The following is a 22246-nucleotide window of genomic DNA, read 5'->3' as shown; positions in this document are numbered from 1 at the left end:
AAGGGTCTAGTGTAAGAACAGGCAGACTTGTGTGGGTGTGTTATGTAAGTATCCCTGCACCCCCATCCGCCCGGAAACATTAATATTTGCTTTAATGTGCTCCACTTGCCATTTTAAGCATAGTCAGGAAAGAGAATCTTCAAATATACATAACAATCGTAATAATTGCTAAAATGAATTTTAGAACAGGCATGGACTCACTGTGAATCATTACCTATCAAGATCAATTTTTAGTTGCATTTATTTCAGAAGCATATGGAGGGCAAAGCCCCACAGCTGATGACCACCTACCCTATGAGAGAATGACTCAATGCACAGGGGTCACGGCTTCTCTTACGTCCTGTAGGTTCCAACACTCTTAAAAGGACTGTTCTAAGGGTGATGATGTAGGGTTACCTATAGACAGAAGAAGAGAAAAGGCCAATATAGACCAGCATGTAGACAGAGCTCAAAGGAGGAAAGAAAACAGTGGGATCCCAAAGACTGGGGGGTGGGAAGTGACCAGGCAGAGGGTGTTCATGAGAAGGTTAGCTGCTGCTGAGGTAGCTCTGCTCTCAGAGGGAAAGCTTTAAAGAGACAGGACACCCACTTGTATCCAGTTATATGGCTATGCAGAAGTCTCCACTCATCACGTTTGCAGCTTTAATAAAAACAAAAAGGAGACCCCGAATAGGTCAGGCCCTCTTTTCTAACAAACTCAGGCCTTCCCGCCCTCTTAGCCCTCTTCCCAGGATGTCTGTGCTGCCCCTCTAATGAGATTAGGATAAAGACAGAGGCTAGTTTCTGAAAACAACTTTCTCCTTTGCCTTCCTGGTCCTGATGGAAACCTGACCATACTATATCCTAAGAAGCTCAAGGGGAGAACAGCAGACGTACACTGACCACACACTGACTGCACGACAGCTGCCTTGAGCTCAGAGCTCCTTGTTACTCCAACAAGACTCCCAGCCCCCACTTTCTCACTAAGTCCATGACCTGCTTACATTTTAATGCAATGATTTTTACTAAAACAGAGTATTTGTTAAAATTTTGTATGTTGCTATCATTATAGTCATTTGGCAGATATAAAAATATTTGCAGAGAAAGGCTTTACACATCCTACAAGAAATGTCTCAAAGGACAAATTTTTCAGAAATATTTTAATAAGATTCTTAACTAATAAGATTTCCCTAATTTAGCTAGCATTTCCCTGAAACCTCTAAAGTGTCTCAATCACACAGATGAGCCTTTCTCATTCCTAGTAAATAATAAAACTGAGACAGTTGAGTATCTAACAGAAGACTAGTTCTAGGACCTCCAGATAATTAAAAAATCATAAAAATGATTAATTTGTATATGACCTATGCATGTCCTCCACTATAAAGATTTATTTTTTGTACGAGTACTCTATTTGCACGTATGCTTGCATGATAAAAGAGGGCATCAGATCACATTATAGAAGGTTGTGAGCCACCATGTGGTTGTTGAGAATTGAACTTATCCACTTTACCATCCCTCCAGCCCTGCATTCATTGTACTTTATCACACCTTAGCTTACATGTAACACTTAACACAATGCGCCTGCAGGTTTATACACAACTGTTTTGTAATCAAGTACTTTGGATGATAAAATATTATTAAATCTACTATAAAAGGTTTAAATAAATTTACACAGGCACTTACAATGAAGTGTCTCCAATGGCTCAGGTCTTATTTTATATAGGTTAATTATAGGTTTATATAGGTTAATTATATGACTTATATGAAAGGCTTAGGCAAGAAGTGTTTTCCATTTGGAGTTTTCCATTTTTTTTTTTTTTATTAGATACTCTGTATTTACATTTGAGATGTTATCCCTTTTCCCCACCCTCTCCCATCTCCCCTCCCGCTCCATTTGCCTTCACAAAGGTGCACTCCCTCCTCTCCACCCCATTGCCTTGGTATTCCCCTTCATTGGAAAAACATGCCCTCCCTGGGCCAAAAGCCTCTTCTCACATTGATGTCAGACACTGCTATCTTCAGCAACAGAAACTTTGTTAGAGGCAGAGTAATGACTATAATACATATTTCAAATACAATTCAACCCTTAATTAAGGCTTATGGAAATACTAGACAGTCATTACTGCATTCTAAGCCAGCTTTCTAGCATAACTTATTCTATACTGAGTAACACAAAACTCACCCTGAAGACAAACTCCACTATTACAATAAATGAAGCAACGACTTCAGAAGGATACAGGCTTTGCAGAACAAACATCAAAGAATTCACAACAGACAAAACTACCCCAATCCTATGAATATAGTAGGATGAATATGGTAGTTTCAGTAATAAATGTCTTCCACAGCCTCGGGCACTTGAATACTTGGTTCCTAGTTGGTGGAATTGTTTTGGGGGGTGATTAGGTAGTATGGTTTTGCTGGAGTAGAGTATAGGGCACTCTGAGAGTAAAAGCTAGTCTGTTCTCTCTGCTTTGTGCCTGCAGTTCAAGATAAGGAGACCCCAGTTTCTCACTCCAACAGACACACCTTGCCTGCTACCACGCTCTCCTCTCTGTGACGCTCTGAGCCCTCTGCAACCATACGTTCCAGACAAACTCCTTCTGTAAATTGCCTCAGTCATGAAATATTATCACAGAAACAGAAAAGTAATTAATCCAATGAATTATTTTAGAATATAGCCAAGGCTTTAGCATGAAATAATGCACGGAGAGAGAGGCCCTATGAGTGTGTAAGAGTTTCCTTCATGATCCAAAGAGAAGTCAGACCTACTAGATCTATGTATGAGGAAAACATAAGACCTTAGTGCCAGACGTATTAGAGATTAATGACCGTATAAAGCCTCCCAGCTAACTTTTTATCCTTAGTATTGGAAGATTTAGAGTTAGAGAAGAAACCTGAAAATATTCTACATTAGTAGAAGGAAACAAAACAAAAGCCTCTGTTCACAGAAAGAATGTCACTTTTAGAAATCACATAACACTAAGAATAGACTGTTAAAATAGCTACAAATGTTTTAAGAAGCTGGAAATGATTAATAGTTACTATTTCAATTCACCACTAAGTGAAACAAAGTTTCTTGCCACTAAGCCAGATAAAGTTTCCTGCCATTGTATGGGTGACAGAGCTATAATCCATAAGCACATGACTTGTAATAGGCCCTCTTCTGAAGATGGCTGTAGCTTTGCCAGCTGTCCTAACTGCTGTGTCTACACATAACTGGAGCTTTGGTTCTGAAACCATCCACTTCTGAGATTTACTCAAAGACTTGGCAGTTCCAAGTAACCACCACCATCACCACCCCCAACCCCCAACCAGGTTAAGCTACTTTTGAATAATACATTAGTGGCACAATTCATGAACAGCAAAACTGAAAACAAAAAAAACTTGCAACTCTTCTGACTCGTCATTCTTAAGTGTATGTGAAATGAAAGCTCAAACACTGAGATGGGCTGGAGAGCCGGGCAAGTGGTTAAGAGCATTACTGCTCTTGCAGAGGCCATGGCTGGGATACCAACACCCACATGGTCCACAGCACCAGGAGACCCAGCATTATCCTCTGGTCTCCATGGGCACTGCATATCACATGCTGCAGATACACATATGCAGGCAAAACACACATAAAATAAAAATAAATAAATCTTTAAAAAAATTAAATGAGAGAAACCCACATGGCTCTGGCACGTCCCTTCCTCTACTTTCTGGACAACTCTGACAAAATGTCTCCACTTTGCCATGCCTCCCCTGCCATGATGCACTAAATGCCTAGAAACTGAACACAACAACAACAACAACAACCCAAACCCCTTTACTTTAAAACATAGGATGGGGGGGGGGGGGCAGAGAATGGGAGAAGGGGCAGGGAGGGAGAGGAGAGGGAACGTACTTAGCATGAAGATGAAGTACCTCAGTGTGTGCCTGAGTTTGTTCCCCGGCACTATTTTAAACATAAAGATAAGCAAATGAGAGAATTTATTTAGAGCTGTGTGCTAGACACAGATCTTAAGGCAGCAGCAAAGCACACAGCAATTGACAGTGCAAAGTGTTAAGGAAGAAGAGAAACAAAACAGCAACTGTGGATGCAGAGGACCTGTTAGTGCAAGAGGGTACATGATCAAACATACACATCATTGAAAACCAACAATGGCCGGGAAGGTTTACCACCTTCATCAGAGAAATGGTCTCCAGGGAAACGCACTCACCCAGTCCTCACTCCAGTTTACAGGGTTGTAATCCACTAGCCTTTGCTCACCAGAACACATTTCCCCAAACACACTAACAGTGCACAGCCTCACCTCCTTGCAGACTGCTTCTTAATAAAGTCTTCTTGATGATCCCGTCTAACACTGAAACCCACTACACCTCCTGTACTCTCTCTCTATTTCTCACATAACATTGTTGAACTCACTTCACTGGAACATGCAACCTGGGGAGCAAATTTCAGTGCATGTTTAACTCCTGTGTCTCCAGCAACTAAAGCAGTGCCTAATACACAATACATACTTGATATACTGACTGCATCACAACACAAAGAGTTCTGTCAGGAGTCTGTAGAAGAGCAAAGAAGTCTAACGTCACCAGATAACTCAAGGAGGAGAGGGACTTAAGCATGACAGGCACCGGCTCGGTGACAAAGGACTGAAAGGAGGTCTTTCTGCTAGACCAAAGTGCAGAAAATGTGCTTAGAAGCAAGAAGAGGGTAAAACAATGAAGAGATTCAAATCCTGTTTATCTTCAAAGCAAGTGAAACCACAGAGGTGGTTTGAATGAGGCGACATGAGCACATTTCAATGTTGCTACAACAAAACAGACCTCAGGGGTCAAAGCAGAAGTTCCCTGTAATGGTTTACTGGCATTGTCAAAGGGAATGAATACATGTGTCCAGGTGTGTCTGTGAAGGTTTTCCAAAGACAATTAACTAAAAGGAAGATCCACCATGAGTGTGGGGAACACCATGCCGTGGGCTAAGTGCCAGCATGTTCCTTTCTCTGCACTATGGCTGTCTCAAAAGGGCGGGGGGGGGGGAGCAGGAATCAACTTGAAGGTTCAAAGCATTATTCAATGTTCCAAGGGAAATTTTTTAAAAATCCTCTTAAAATGGAAGTCTATGTCTTCAAAATAACAATGTGATATCCAGTGTCCAAGCTCCCCACCATACATTTCAGAGCACCTGAAAGAGAGCTACTCCAGGTAAAAGAATACAGTCATCTAATGGGAAACCTGAAATTCACAAAACTTAGAATGGAGGAAAAGTATAAAATATCTCAATAAAAATGTTATCCTAACTACAAGCTGAAATATTTTGGCTGCTGGAGGTTAAATAAATGACCAATTCATTCCACCTGTTCTTTTTTACTGTATAATATGGCTACTACATAATATGCAGTTAAAGAAATGACACCAGATTTCCATTGGTTACCATGAGTCAGGTGAAAGAGCAGTAATAAATATATTTTATTCAAAAGAAAAAATTATTTTTATAAAAATGTTAAAAAAAAGGATGGCAGGGGGTTGGGGTGGATGAGGGCTTCTCAAGAAAAACAGAAACGAATACTCCATTGTTTTTTGTTTTGATCATTTAAATACAACAATCATTCTCTGTCTACCCTAATTTATAGAGTACACAGTTCTTCTCTGTCTCCTACTAATCCAGTAACTCTATTTTTAACCTCTCTGCATTGTTAGAGAAGATCAACATGGACTTCTAGAAATGGCAGGGCCCAGAGGTCCTGCAGCCAGCTCTCCCTTCACTTGATAGACAGCAGCCTACATGGGGGGGAAAAAATCACAAGCATAACTTTCACACTATTACATTGTTCAGGGTCACTACAGACTGCATATAACACATCAAATACTGCACACTATTCCCAAAGAACCAATCATGAATTATCAAATGGCTTTGTTTGGGAGACAAAAATCAAGTTTATATTCTTACTCACTAAGAACAAAAACTGTCTTTTCTGAATCTAAGCCTGTCAATACTGAGCTATTGTTATAGTTTAGACATGACCTGAATGTATCTCTGAAGGTACATGTGCTGTGCTGAGTCTCCAATATAGGAAGATGGGGGAGGCTTTCTGAGTCTCATAGAAAATCTTATAGCACAGGGGAGCTGTAGGCGTGAGGTGGCTCTCTAGGAGTGGGTGTCATAAAGACACCATGCTTGGCTCTGCTGCACAGTTTCTCTTTCTACTTTTCTGTCACACTGTGAGGCAGTCAGAGGCCTTCACTCAAGGCCCAACAAATAATTGCCCCTGGTTCTGAACTTTCAGCCTCAGAAAACTATTATCTAAATAATCCTCCTCTATATAAGGTACCCAGCATCAGGCATTTTGTTATAGCAATACACAATACACTAAGGCAGCTGTGTATAAAGGATAACTGTCACTATTCCCTCACTAATAAAGCAAAATTATTATTATATACAGACCTTAAAAATGATAAACTAAACACACACATGTACTTACAGCAAGTAGGTAGATATGTAATATTAAGTCTCTTTATTTTTATTGGGAGAAAAATGTGTTCTGTGGTCCTCCTCCAAAGTGCCAACAGAGGGACCACCTAGCCTAGCCCTGAGTTCAAGTGACCCATGAAGATGGAGAGAACTGACCTCATACAAGTTGTTCTCCAGCCTCTACACATGCATGCACACCACTTACAACACAGGAGCACCCACAATAATTTTCAGAAGTTAAATAAGCTAAAATAACAGCCATGTTACAAAATCAAGGTAGATTACTATTGTATCTACTTTTCACCTTCCCATTCAAAAGTCTCATCAGCATATATAAACACTTCCGTAACTTTTACTTCCTCCCAGTAACCCCAGATTCAAACACCCTGCTTATGACTGGAGGGTGCACTGTGACAGATGGCATCTGAGTCTCTAAAAACTGAAGAGGTGAATGACATTACACACTTTATAGACATTTAATAATTAATGCAAAATATGATTTGAATTTCTTCAACATCTTAAGATTCTATGGTTTATTGCTTTTTATATTCAAGGAATATTCTTAAAACTACTTACATCTGGCTGAATAGCTTTAAACACTGGAACATCCATTAGTGTTATCTGACCCTGAAAGACAAAGGGAGTTGGTTTGGTTTGGTTGAATAGCAATAGACCAATAAATACAAAGAAACAGAATTTATTCAAAATGAAATAAAATAAAATTTCTACTTCATAATAAATTACTGAATCCATAGCCTTTAAGGACTTAAGAAAATAGAAAATGTAGTCCTTGTGCCATTAAATGTAACTCCTAGGAAGGTAAGGCAGAAAGGGGGAAATACTTTGGCACTGTTATCCATGAGATGGCTCAACGGGTCTCTCAGCAAAAGACTCGACAACCTGAATTTAATCTCTGGTCTCCACATGGCAGAGGCACAGAACCAACTCTAACGTTGCCCTCTGGCCTGTACCTATGCACCATGGTGTATGAACCCCCTTTCCACACAAACAAACTAATGCATGAAAAAGTATTAGTAGGAGAAATCAGGGGAAGGAAACACAGGCTCCAAACAAGAATACTTTACTCTTAGAATGTAAGAGTGGTTCAAGACCAAAAGACAATGTATTCAGTTAATAAGAGATCAAAAAACCTAAATAAATGAACACTTATGTCAGTTAAAAAGATTTTCTAGATAATTCTTATTATCTAGTACTCATATTTCAATGGTTGAGGAATCACAGTTCTCAATTTTTAAATTTCAAATCAGTAAAAAAAAAAAATACTGTGAAGGTGTTAACAGTTGCCTGGTGAGTCAGCACAGCAGCGATCAAGTCCTTATCTCTCTGTTCCACAACGAGGGGTAACAAGCAGCTGTCCTTCAGAGAGCAACCTGTTGTTGCCTCTCAGCCCTCTTGCTCCATTCTTGTGCAATTCTCCAGCAATTCCTAGATCCAGTTTTAAAAAACCCATCTCCTCCTCCAAGATCTGTAAAGCCACAAACTCTAATTCAATACTAATGATGATGATGTATGTAAATTACATGTAAAACTGAAAATCAAGAGACAGGAAGCTTACCGCATATTCTTCGGGCGTAACCTTGAGAACGTCAAAGACCACAGCATCGAAGCTTTTCTTCAGTTCTGAGCCCTTCTCACTCAATGACTCAGAGCTGCTACTTTTCTGACAAGACAGAAGGAAACACAGACGTTAAATACTGTCTCACAGCCCATGCCACAGAAAGCAGATAGCCTTTAAAAACTGAGAGGCTCTGGGGCTGCAAGGACAGTGGACTGGTAAAAAGTCCACTACAGAAGCATGCAGATCTAACTTGGAGTCTCAACATCCATGTAAAATCTACACTCCTTCAACCCCAGGGCTGGTAGCACACAGAGATAAGAGGATCCATGGAGTTTGCTGGCCAATCCGAGCAGCTAAATTTTAATCGACCCCAGGTTCAGTGGTTGGATCTCTCAAAAATAAGCTGGAAAGTGAATAAAGACACATCTGTATCAACTGCTGGTGTCCACATGCACATGGGCACACCATCTGAACATGCATGAATACACATATGCACATGTACACACTTGCATACTTGTGTACGTAAACACACACACACACACACACACACACACACACACACGAGGAACTAAGAACACTAAGTAATAAAATATGTAGAAAAGCTTAGTAGAACATGCTGCTTAGTTGGAGAAATGCTATATAAAGCCAGATATTTGAAAAGCCAATGTTGAGTTTGTATTTTTGGGATTTCTATGTAAGCCACTCTTTTTGCATGTCTCTTCAAACAGTCTGATTTTATGTAATTCTAACATGAGGTAAAGAAAACAGTGTACATTAGTAGTTGACATTAGCAATTCAGATAATGTCAAAGTATTGTTAAATAATCTTGTCAATTATCAGCATCACAGTTTATGCACATAATCTACAATGGCTAAAACATGATCACGGCACCATCATTATACACGGAGTTGCTTTGACCAAAATGTCATCATGCTAGCATGACTCTGTAACTTTTAAAACAAGGAGAAATAGAAAATACTCTTATATCAGAACATAGAGCATGCCATTTATTAAATAATGGCATAAGCCATTGTATTTGTTAATCTATGTTAATGGTTGGTCCTGGTTATCAATTTAATATAGTGAACAGTTGAAGAACTGCCTACTTCAGACTGGCCTGTGGCCATGTCAGGGAAGCATTTTCTTGACTGCTAGTTGATATGGGAGGGCCCAGTCACTGAGGGAGGCCCTTGGCAGATGGATCTGGCTGTACAAGAAAGCTGGTAGACTGCCTGAGAACAAGCCAATAAGCAGCTTTCCTCCAAGGCATCTACTTCAGTTCCTGCCTCCAGGTTTCCTCGAGTTCCTGACCAACTTCACTCAGCCTGTAAACGGAAATAAACTTTTTCCTCCACAAGCTGCATTTGGTCACAGTATTTATGTATTGCCCCCAACAGAAAGCAACTGCCACAAAACTGGTATCATTAGAGTAGGGCTGTTGCTGTGACAGACCTGACTGAGTTGATTTATGGAAGAATTCTGAATCTTTGAGCTAGAAAAGCCACGGAATGCTCAGAACTTAAAGGGCTGTTCTATTTTAAAAATGCAAACAATGGCAGTCTGGCTTGTGAAGTTTGAACAAAGCATAGACTATCAGGGCTGTTCATGTAATATTCTGGATTAAGGACCTACAGGATAAACCTGTGCTGAAGAAGAAGCTGGGGTTACTATGAGTCCATCACTGAAGCAAAATCTTCTGGGGGAATATTTCCTTAAGGCCATCACACAGCAGGGTAAGGCTGAATCTCAAGCTAGACGTGGGACAATGTGTAGGAGTGCCCCACAGGTCCTGAGGTGGAAGGGAGAGGTTATGGAGAGTAGCTGAAGCTTTGCACCACAAGATAGGGTGTTGTTCCTGCAGAGTCCAGGAGTAGCCATTAGGAAAGGTACAGCCTCAGTTACCAGGACCAAAGGGTCTGGGAGAGAACTTGGCACAAAGAGAAGGGCTGAAGCCTCTAAAGTGAGTCCAAAAGACCACTGGAGAGGGAATCCCACAATTGGGTGTAGGGACTCATTGCTCTCCGCTCCTGACTAAGGATCTAGTGAGACAGGCTGCTCAAGTTTCTACAGCCTTGACTTCCCCACGGTGACAGACTGTAATCTGGAATTGGGAGCCAAATGAGTCCTTTCTCCTTAAAATAGCTTCTATACAGGTATTCTGTCACAGCAACCGGAAATGAGGTTAAGAGAGAAAACAGGACCAGAGTGGGTTTGATGCTGTGATAAGTTGACTGTGGTTTTTGGGACTTTCTAACTGTTCACCAGAACTAAGTGGGCTGTTCTAGAGGATGCTAATTAGAGAAGAACTCTGAGAGGAGCAAAGCGAGTGGAGGCTCAGACCACGGGCTCACTGGACACCAGCCACGGGGGATGCAGGGCATTGGGCAATGAGTATGACTGCATTCTGTCTGTCCTGACAACTTAAGCTCAACTTAAAGAAAATGGATTTGTTTGACAATCAGTGGCCCAAAAGCCACAGATGGCATTAAGAAAGAAGTCAATTGGTTCAGGTTAAGTATTTTATCCAAAAATGTGGCACTTTTAAGGAAATCTGCATTGATATGCTAACAAATCTAAAACTTGAAATGAAGTAGAGAATACATGGATTTTTGTTTGTTTTGTTTAAAGCTCTAGAATATCAGGTGAACTCAAATGCAACACTAACACAAAACTCAGTAACATAAGAACATCTTTTTTTCTACTGTAAAAAAAAAATTTATTGGAAATTCTCTGTATTTACATTTCAGATGTTATCCCTTTCCCGAAATCCTATCCCTCCCCCCATTGCCTCAATAAAGGTGCTCCCTCTCCCAAGCACCCTCTCCTACCCCAGTGCCTTAGCATTCCTCTACACTGGGAAAAAGAGACTTCACTGGACCAAAGGCCTCTCCTCCCACTGATGCCAGACAATGCTGTCCTCTGCTACATATGCAGCTGGAGTCATGGGCCTCTCCATGTGTGCTCACTGGTTGCTCCCTAGAAGCTATGGAAGGCTTGGCTGGTTAATAATGCTGTTCTTCCCATGGGGTTGCAAACTCTTTCGGCTCCTTCAGTCCTTTCTCTAGCTCCTTCATTGAGATTCATGTTCAGTCCACTGGTTAGCTGCAAGCATCCTCTTCTGTATCAGTATGGCTCTGGCAGAGCCTCTGAGGCATCCATATCAGGCTCCTGCCAATAAGCACTTCTTGGCACCAGCAATAGTGACTGGGTTTGGTGGCTGCATATGGGATGGATCCCCAGGTGAGGAGTCTCTGGATGTTCTCTTCTTCAATCCCTGTGGCTCTATCTGTTCCTTAGTTCCTCCCGTAAGGTCTGTGAATTGTTTCATGGGTATTCCAAAGAGCTTTTTGGGTTAGTGTCTGCTTATCAGTGAGTGCATACCATGAGTGTTGTTTTGTGACTGGGTTACCTCACTCAGGATGATAGTTTCTAGTTCTATCCATTTGCCTAGGGGTTTCATGAAGTCATTGTTTTTAATAGCTGAGTAGTACTCCACTGTGTATGTACCACAATTTCTGTATCCATTCCTCTGTTGAAGGACATCTGGGTTCTTTCCAGCTTTATAAATAAGGCTGCTATGAACATAGTGGAACATCTGTCCTTGTTATATGTTGGAGCTTATATGAATATATGCCCAGGAGTGGTATAGCTGAGTCCTCAGGTAGTACTATGTCAAATTTTCTGAGGAGCCACCAGAATGATTTCCAGAGTGGTTGTACCAGCTTACAATCCCACTAATAATGGAGGAGTCTTCCTCTTTCTCCACATCCTCACTAGCATCTGCTGTCACCTGAGTTTTTTATCTTAGCCAGAGAAAACATGTCTCTCATAGTCTTGTCTTGCCACAGTAGAACTATTTAAAGCATAGACTTTGTTGACCTCACTTGTCATAGAGAAATTATATGAGCCTGAAACCTAACATAATTCACTTACTTTTAGAAGAAACAGTTTTTTATGCAAGTGAAAGGATCTGTTTTATCTGATAAATATTTGTACACTGCTTTCAGTGAATTACAGCAGGTGTCTCTGGATAGTTACAAATACGCTAACCAAAGACACACGAGATATTTAAGAAATATGGTTATAATATAACAAGTAAACACACAATCTGTCTAAAGAAAAAAAAACTATGAACAAATTTATACAAGAAAATGCAAGTTGTTTTTTTAAGTTACAATATCAAAAATAACTCCCATCTGTTTATAGGAAAAGGATTTGTTAAAAATACAGTATTTAAAATATATCTTAAAAGACAGAATTTTTTTTCCTATTTGGAAGAAAAGGCAGCACTAGAAGAAAGAAAACCCCCTGACTCAGGCAAGTTGTAAGGAAGGGGAAACACCAGCTGCTTATGAAACACTACAGAAGTGATATTCTCCGAACAGAATATTACATTTCAAACAGTACTAACAGGAATTAAATCCACTAGAAAGAAAATCTAGAGTGCTGGGAAGATGCTCAGTAGGTTAAAGTAAGCGTACTAGCATGAGGACCTAGGACCCAAGGCAAATGGTGGTCATCTCAGGATTCAGTGAAGACCCTATACTGGTCAGCTTTTACTGTCCACTTGACAAAAATGAGAATCATCTACGAAGTGGGATTAAGGAAGTGCAATACTGGATGTGGTCCTGTCAGTGAAGAATTGTCTTGACTGATGATTTATGGAGAGAGGGCCCAGCACACTGAGATTGGCACCATCCCTAGACATGTGGGTCTGGGCTGTCTAGAAAAGCAAACTGAGCAAGGCCAAGGGAAGCAAGGCAGTAAGCAGCATTTGTTCATAGTTTCTGCTTCAAGTTCCTATCTTTTCTTCTCTTAGTGATGGACTGTATAGCAAACATACTCTTTTCATCCAAGTCAGTCTCAGTAAGTAGTTTATCATAGCAAAAGAAAACAAACTAGGACAGGCTACTTGAAAATATAAACAAGCAGAGAATGACAGAGGTTAACAGCAACCACTGCCTCTGGCCTACACACAAGAATACCAGTGCACACACAAAGGTTAACAATGTGCCAAGGAGGGGACTGAGGCTAGTCCTGGATAAAAGACCGGCTGTGGAAGCATCTAAAGTTAATTAGTAGGGATAATGGTTATTCCTGACTGTCAACTTGACTATATCTGGAATGAACTACAAACCAGAAATGGAGGGCACACCTGTGATCCACATCCTGAGGCTGGAAGACACAGGCTTTTGACCTGGATTTTGGCATGGGATGACACACACTTCTGACTCAGATCTTGAGGCATAGAAACCATGAAAAGGTTAGGCCCAGGCCTTTAATCCTAGGAGACAGAGGCAAGCAGTTCTGAGTTCAAGGTCAGCCTGGTACAGAACAAGTTCCCAGTAAAGACAAGTGGAAGTCCAGGCATGGTGGGATACACCTTTAATCTGGGCCATACCTTCTCCTCAGGCTTACACATGAACAAAGGAAGAACAAAGGGCTTGTCCTTCACCTACTTGCACTTACTTTTGTCAGCACAACTGTTGAAACCTACTTCTTCAGGATTCTAGCTTACAGAGAAGACCAGTTGAAACACCTAGCCTCCTGGGACCAAGCAGCTAGATTCTTAGATTTCCCATTCAGAGCTGCTCACTGTTGGGTTAGCTGGACTTCAGACACTGAGTCATTCAAAAATGTCCCTTAATATAGACCTTCTATACATTCTGTGACTCTAGAGAACCCCAACTAATATAATAGACAACAAAGAACCACCAAAAATTCATGGAAAAATTAAAAGCTGTATTTTAAAGAATATTAATTAGGGGCTATAGAGATTCATAAGTAATTAAAAATGCTTCTTGTTCTTCAGGTGAACAGAGTTCAGATCCCATCACCTGCAACCCCAGCTCCAGATGACCCGACACCCTCTTTCCTCCAAGGGTATCTGCATTCATATGGAATATACACATGCATGCACGCGCTACATAATAGCTCCTAAAATGAAAGAATACTAATTACTATTAAATGTTAGTTAAACGAATCAGGAAAAAACAAACAGAAAACTCAAGGCAGGCATGACAGCACATGGCCATAATCTAAGCATCTGGAAGAGGCAGGAAGATCCTTGACTATATATTGGGCTTGAAGTGAGGCTGGGCTCCATAAAATGTGTTGTTTTTAAGTAAAAGAAAACATTCCTGAATAAATTTCACCCCTTCAGTGTGGGCAAGATATGTGACTTGCTTCTAATGAAGAGAATATGCAAAAAGGGAGAGTATGGCTTCTGTGATTATAGCACACAGATTATCACTCTGAACTTGCTGAGACTCTGTTGTGACAAAAGAGTGTGGTGCCCAAAGCCACTCAAGTAGACAAAGCAGCAAAAAATCTACCTTTACACAGGAAGCTATGAAACTGTCCTGCTATTCAGACATAAGAAAAGGGGTTATCGGGATTGTTGGTTAAAGCTACTAAAGATCAATACAGTCAGGGGATTGAGAAATTAAACAGCATTCTCTTCTACCACTGTAAGAAAAATTAAAACAGTAGGAAATACTAAAATTTTTAAGGAAAGTACTTGAGGTCTATATGCAAAGCAATAAAAGAAAATGATGAGGAAAAATAAAACCGCAACACATGAGCACAGTTACTAACTTCCTACTTGGGTCTTAACATCCATTTCAACTCTAAATTACAAAAGCAAAGTAAGTAGTTCTGTTCTGAAATTTTAAAGTCAAGATCTCGAAAGTACCTGTATAGCAGATTATCCCCAGAAAGTTTCTTTTAATACTAATCCCAACCAAGAATTTTAAGCAATCATTAATTATTATTTTCAGGTATCTTAAGTAGATAAAATACTTGTATGATGCAATTAACATTTGAATGACAAAATTTAATTTTTTTAAAAAAGGGAAGCCAGCTCATGTCCTTTTAGTCTTAACACTTGGGAGGTTGCTGTGAGTTTGAGGTCAGCCCAGTCTACAAAGTGACTTCTAGGCCAGCCAAGGTTATACAGAGTGAGACTCTCTCTGTTTGAAAACAAATTAATAAACAAACACAAACCCACAGAAATGGCTCTGTGGGTAAGAGAGCATGCTCTCTAAGAATGAGGTCCTGAGTTAAACTGCCCAGGGACTACCATTGTCTCATGGCAGTAAGGCAAAAGGTGGTAGAAAAGAAATCCAATGTCCCGCTCCAGACTCCACATGCACACACTCAGGCATGTGAGCTTGTACACTCATATGCATACCCCACACACAAAGACAAATAATAGTTCTCAGAGAAACAGATACTATATTCTTGGATTATGAAGAATCTATATTGGAATATAAATACAATGTATGTATACACAACATAAACAGAGAATGGGGACTATGAACTGAGACTAAGTCATCTATAGAGAAGGGAGGGGGCCTGGACAGTGGTGTGTACACCTTTAATCGCAGCTTAGGAGGCAGAGGCAGGCAGATCTTGGAATTTAAGACCAACGTGGTCTTTAGATCAAGTTCCAGGACAGCCAAGGGCTACACAGAGAACCCTGCCTCAACAAAAGGAAGGGGTAATGGGAGGGAGAAAGACAACCCATTGCATGTCTTTCTCATATACAGAAAACCTAGGGTGTGTGTGTGTGTGTGTGTGTGTGTGTGTGTGTGTATGTTGTGTGTGTGTGTGTGTGTGTGTGTGTGTGTGTGTGTGTGTGTGTGTTCGAAGCTGAAGAATACTATTTGTGAGGGGAAGGAAACTTAGCAAGCAGGAGAAGAGTAAGGGAAATAATTATGACCAAGGTGCAAAGACGTAACAGTAAAATCTGTTATTCTGTCTGATGACTAAGAGTACTTGAAGACCAGCTGTAGTAGTGTAGTAGCCCTTCGTTTAAAAGTTTAGAGAACAGGGTAAGAGACTTTATAAGGAGGGTGCTAAGTCTCACCTCAGAAACAGTAGCCCCGACATTAACACTGCTTGCCTGCCCGTTCATTAGGTCCATGCTTTCCTCATCAGCCCCTGAGCCTGTGTTTACAGCAACAGAGGTCTGATTACTTCATGTCCAAGGCCACAAATACATCATTCCTGTTAGGAATAAAAAAAGAAGAAATTAAAATGTGTGTCTTTCTCTAAATTCAAGAAGCATCCATGCCACTGAGGCAGTGTGGAAAGGCTGCGACTCTGCTCAGGTTGTTATTTTAACCAAGCCACTGTGCTCACTACTATCATAGTCTGCATACGTGAAATAAAATCATCACCTCACTCACTGAGTGATACCATGAGGGAAAAGAATCAGACCACACAGTGCTTTTAGCTTAAACTAAATAACACATATTTAAAACGTGGCAAAGTAACACATCCCCCAGTTCAGTTTCCAAAATTTAGATGCAACCTCTGAATTAACAATAGAGAACAGACTTGTCATCATCCCTCTACTGAGATACCACTAACATTTAAAAATACCACAAAAGAACAATACATGATATGTTCATTTGTGTGAGGGACTGAGGTTTGTTGAGTACCCTCAATCCGTTATCTCACTGAAAACACGGGTTAAGAAAATGCCTTCACTATCCCCTAGAGCAAGATGACAGCCTGTGGGACAATAGCAGGCAGGTGAGGATGGAGGACCATGACTCAAGACATCTAAATGTCAGCCAGCCATTCTTTCCATTACCACCAAACTTCTTCCCACCTTACTGAAGTCAGAGTGTGCACTTGCGATTTTACTGTCTTTCCTAAGTAACAGCACAATTTCTTTTCTGTAAAATAACAGGGTAAACAGACTTTAAGTCCACTTCCGAATTTAAATACCTATTTTTTCATAAAAGAAACTGTAAGTTGGGTATTCTACACTATTCACCATACAAACTGTGTCTGAAGCCCAAGACATTCTCCAGTCTGTCATGCCCTTCCCTACAAAGCTCAGGTTCTGCTGGACTAGGGAGGCAAGCCTGCAACCCCAGCTCAGCAGCAGTCTGAGGCAGGGCCATAAACTAAAGGGCAGAGGGGAGGAGGAGGCTGGGATACAGCTCAGCTCGGTAATAGAATGTGTAGGTCTAAGGATCTAGGTTCAATTCCTAGTACAGACACCCTCCCCAACTCCCAAAGAAATCATGAGCTCTGAGACAAGACAGCTTATGGTCTACGAACATAACAAGTCAACTTTTCTGTACTGTTTCCTCATGTATAAAACGGGCAACAATGAGTGTGTACTTCACAGTGCTGTGGTGAAGAAAACTGGGCTAAGACACACTTACATATGGTAAATAAGTTCCTCTAACAATTCGATTAGGATGCCAATTTTTTCATTATCTACTTAATCATATAAAGTTTAAATGTAATAGTCTTCTAAATAAAGAAAAAAAGACAAAAACTGTTTAAATGCACTGCTGGCAATCAGAGTATATCTGGTGAGTACCATGAAAATCCTAACACAGAAGGAATAAGAATGTTCCCTCAGATAGACCAAAACATGCTCCCGGAGTTTAAAAAGCTTCAAAATTATAACTGCAGACAGCAGCTTTCAAGCACATGTTTAATTCTCTTCATTTCTTCAAATTAACTTTAGTACTTCTGAGGAATAAATAAGTGAATGAAATAAATGCATTTGAATTAACAGGATCCATTTGCAGACTCAGTAAGGAAGTGAAGAGCGTGAAACTTCCTTCTAGCTCACGATCTCACCACCCAGGCTTCGGAATCCTCACAAACCACGTCTAGAATGAGGCTGGCACTTGCCCTGCTATCTAAAACAACTGTTTGTGCTGGGTACAATGAGCCATGCCTGTAACCCTGACCCTGGGAGGCAAGCCCAAGACAGCCTGAGCTACATAGTCCCAGGCCAGCCTGGGCTACAGAGTGAGACCCACTCTTAAACAAGTATTTTAAATCCAGCTTTATAATGAATTATATATTAATATAATTCAATCAGGGTTTCTTGGCCTGTTTTCAATTTTACTCCTAGAGTAGAGGGAGTAGTTTTGAAACTGCACCTTACTCTGCAAACCAGACGGGTCTAGAACTCACTATAGAGCCCAAGCTGATCTCTCATATTTTCTGGCAATAACACTCACTTTGTAATGAAATATTTTCAAATGATTTCCTATTCTGTGTGACATATAACAAGAATCCATAAATCTAGAGAGCCACCTAGTGTTAAGAAAAAGATTTTGATTAAATTGTAAAAATCTTTAACCTATATGTTAAATATATAAATTTTATTGCTATTTACCCAATAAATGTGATTAATACACTAAGAATGAGCATCAGTACACTTAAATCAGGTTTTCTTTGCTTGCTTTCAATATCTCTCTCTCTCTCTCTCTCTCTGGTAATCCTCTTGCCTCATGCCTGGTTTTGCCAGTTTTGTCATTAAGATATTTCATGAGAATGAGTTATATTAAAATATATTATGTGGGAAACTAAAAAAAACACAAAACAAATCAAATGAGACAAATAAATGTAGTTTAGTTAATTTTCCTAGGAATATAAAGCAGCGCTCTCATTTATGACTACAAATATCACAATAACTATTTTCTTAGTTAAGGTCACTGATTTCAACTTACTCTTTTTTCTACTTCTGAAGACATTTATTTTGGCTGCCTTCTGGTTTCTTTCAAACAAACAATATTAGCCCTTAGACAGAAAACCTTGAAACATGTAGTCTTATCTTGCTTCAGTTCACAAACTAGGTCGTCAAACTGCACACAATCAACCATTTAGCCACCAAAGTGACCATCTTTCCGAGGGTTCTTCCAATACCAAACAAAGTGTTTTTCTTTTTACCCTTAATAAGCAAACAGGGATAAAAGTTACGAAAAAAATTCCCTATCAATTGATCGGAGTGCACAGCTACCTCTTACGCTCTTATGGTCGTTGCATGTAACAAAACTATTTTCTTCAGCACCTGTGTCTACGTATACACTATGCTGTAATACTTCCACTAGAGAACAGGACATACAGAGACTTCCTGCCAGGGTCAGCTGTCACTGCTGCGTGCGTGCCAGACCCACTATGCCGTTACTTACTCACTGACTAGGGAAGCCTCTAGACTTGACTCTAACAGCAAGGTTTCCGCTACCTTCCATCTCTACACCAGCTGCAGCTATACAGTCTATTCTGGTTGAAGTTTAGACAGAAAATGTTCCGTTTGTACTGTTGGTTTTCATTCTTTAACACCATTAACTGTCACCCTCAGCCCTGCTTCACGTATAGGATAATAAATGTATACTACTCAGTAAGCAACTGAAATGTCGAGTATCTATGAATCAGATCAAAATCTGGGTGGCTCTTTTCACAGAATGAGCTGCCATCACGGTGACTGCTCTGCAGCAGGAGCACTTGCGTATCTTCATGAACGTCTGCAAACCCCATGATTTCTAGGTTGACTCAATGGAATTGGTTCAACATGATATCCCACAATTCAAAAATACTGTGTTTACTTTAGAAAAAAGAAACCTTACATTGTAAATATTCAAATGGATTATTACAAGTAAGAAATACAAAACCTGACGCAGGTGAGATAGCTCAGCATGGAAAGGCACTAGTCACTCAAACCTGGAGAGAGAAGTTCAAGCCCAGGAACCAACCAACCCCTCAAAATCATTCTTTAGCCTCCACACACACTGTGGCACACACTAATAACAAAAGGCCACAAAACATCAGTGAAGTCAGGTCAGCAAGAGAAAGCAAACACAGGATAGCACTCTTCTGTGTTTAAGTTATGACAGACAGCTTGTTTTCCTTTGATATTTATTTTAAATAACAAGTAAAGCTACACTTTCTGCCACTCATGGGCATCCCAAAGGTGTGCACAGGCTGTGCACATACAGAAGCGAGCCGGATTCTAATGCTTTGTCTTTATAATTTGTCATGAAAATGCTGAGTGTAACTGACACTGAACTGCTCAGGACAGAAGTTTAGTAAGAAATGCAGCTGTAGCCATTTCTGGTACAGTACACAACATCATCATCTTTGCCTTTTATGGGTCACAAGGTTCAATTTATCATGAAAGAAATTTCAAAAGAATGGGTTCTGATAAAGATCTGTGTTATTAAAAAGTTCCCTGACTAACATCTCACAAAGTGACATTTTCACACAGTTTATTTTATCTTTCCTTAACCATCTTTTAGTTTCTTGATATTAGAAAATGATGTTTTAAAAAAGAAAATTAAAAAACTTGTCCTTAAACTTTGCATTCATGTACATATAATATATGTCACCTAAACATCTACTTACTACATATCTGTTGAAAGAATGACTGAATGTCTGAACAAAGCAACCACGCATAGGGTAAGATTATATACAAGCCAGACAAGCAGTAAAGGTACTGGAAATAGTATTCAAATTTTACATACAAGCTCACAAGAAAACAGGTAAGATTTAGTCGTTTCATTATAATGGATGATAAGCATTTCTAGCAACATAATTGACAAAATAATCTAAATATACACGTGCTTCATGAGAAATTTAGAGTAAGAGTCTGAATTCTAATTCCCAGTTGAAGAGAAAAGACAAGGCCACTAAAAAATAAAAATAGAACTGAAACATATACTCTCTCCTTCCAAACTCATCCCTACATATCTCCATTTGAAGCAGAGCCAGAGAAGTGAAAGCCAGGCCCATCAGTGGCAAGTTGCTCTGGAGAAAAATGTGTCTAGGAAGATGTATAAACTAATCTGTATTGGCCTGGGTTTAATACTGAGATCAGAAGGCAGTATCTACCCCCTACTTTCCTCTTTCCAGGTACCATATCGCACAGACACAGAATCTGAATTTACATTACCACCATGGCCCAAGATCTTTAACATAAGAAATCCACATAGAAATATGTTCACATGGCCAGACATGACCTTGAGGTCACCCAGGCCTACATAGAGAGCTCTAGGCCAGCAAGACTACATAGTAAGACCCTGCCTTAAAAATAAGGTTTACAACAGTTGTAATTCTTCAACACAGACAGACAGTAGAAACAAAGTCTGAGCAAAGAACATGTAATCTGTAACAGTCAAACAAAGGACTGAAATCACTGGCCTTCAAAGAGGGAAGGCATAAAGAGAAGTAAGAGTTTCCAACAAAATTAATGTTCACCACAGAAGCATCATACCAAACTCTACTCAAGAGGGGGTTCACAAGGTAAATAAACAGGAAAGTAGCACACAAGCACTGCCCAGACGGGACACAGTAAACCCTAAGCGCCCCGAGAGCAGATGCAAAGGAGATGATGAAAGAAGGCAAGGCTGAAGAATTTCCAGAACTCAGAAGATGGGACTCTTACTCAGGAACACCCTTAAGCAGGACAAACACAAAGAACAATATTCTTCATGTACTACTTTAAACTGTCAAGTAATTCTTTTAAAAGCAAGTGAATTAAAAGGCAAATTACTTGTGTAGGAACAACAACAAAACCCTGAAGATTTCACATCACCACCAGTAAGAAAGTAAGGGCTTCTAAGTGCTCAGAGAAAACAGCCATCAACTTAGAAACCTAGTCCAGCTAAGGAGCTGGCTCAGCCGTCAGGGGTCCATGCTGCTCTTGCAGAGGACTGGTGCCCAGCACCCTCCATCAACGGTGCCCACACCTCCACTTACAGCAGCCTCCAACATCAGTTATCTGCACGCACATGCACACCCACACACGCTCCCCACTGCACACACATGCACAGGCACAACTACAAACAAAAATTTTTAAGAGAGGGAGAACAAGGGTTGGGGATCAGTGGTAGAGCTCTTGCCTACCAAGCCAAGGCCTTGAGTTTGGTTCTCAGCTGAGGCAGTGGTAGAGGTGGGGGAATGACAAAAACATTTTCAAAAGATTAGTGTATCACAAAAACGTTCGGATAGTAAGAAAACATGAAAAACTATTTCCTGTTTTAGTTCACACCAACTGAGAGAAAACTTTGGAATAGAAATAACTATTTTAACCATGATTAAGACTACTAATATTTTTGGAGCTTTGCCGAAGAGTTTTAGAAATTCACAATTATCTCATAATACTAGCCTTTCCATAAACATTCTGCTTGTATAAAGAAGAACTAAGCAACTGTTTTCATACAGTCTGGTCATACATACATACATACATACATGCATACAAAATCTTCAGGATTTTGCTGTTGTTCCTACATTGGATACAACAATATAATGTACAATAATGAGGCTAACATTTATTTACTTCCTACCAGGAGACCATGCACTAAGTATCTTATCCTTAATATACTCAATCAACCTCCAAGGTAGTCTATTTTTTAATTATTGTGAGAGTATAAATGCACACTCCCCTTTCCTCTCCTCAAACCCTCCACATGCCT

At 40.1% G+C, this 22246-nt stretch overlaps 1 protein-coding gene across 3 annotated transcripts in view; it reads right to left on the bottom strand.

The window, feature by feature from the left end:
• Positions 1-15982, bottom strand: part of RALGPS2 (Ral GEF with PH domain and SH3 binding motif 2) — a gene marked incomplete at its 5' end in the record, with an annotated part of 98206 nt that extends 82224 nt beyond the window's left edge. For 2 of the 3 annotated variants that reach the window (XM_080909788.1, XM_080909789.1), the window contains 3 exons: positions 7010-7060; positions 8010-8114; positions 15883-15982. In XM_080909788.1, coding sequence (XP_080765914.1) covers positions 7010-7060; positions 8010-8114; positions 15883-15939 — 213 coding nt within the window. The remainder of the gene's footprint in view (positions 1-7009; positions 7061-8009; positions 8115-15882) is intronic. The other variant, XM_080909790.1, reaches the window with a different exon arrangement.
• Positions 15983-22246: the final 6264 nt, after the last annotated feature.

The sequence above is a fragment of the Micromys minutus genome, assembly GCF_963924665.1.
Source record: "Micromys minutus genome assembly, chromosome: 1".
Lineage (NCBI taxonomy): Eukaryota > Metazoa > Chordata > Mammalia > Rodentia > Muridae > Micromys > Micromys minutus.
The sequence above is the reverse complement of the archived record's forward strand: the minus strand, read 5'-3'. Positions and strand labels throughout refer to the sequence as shown.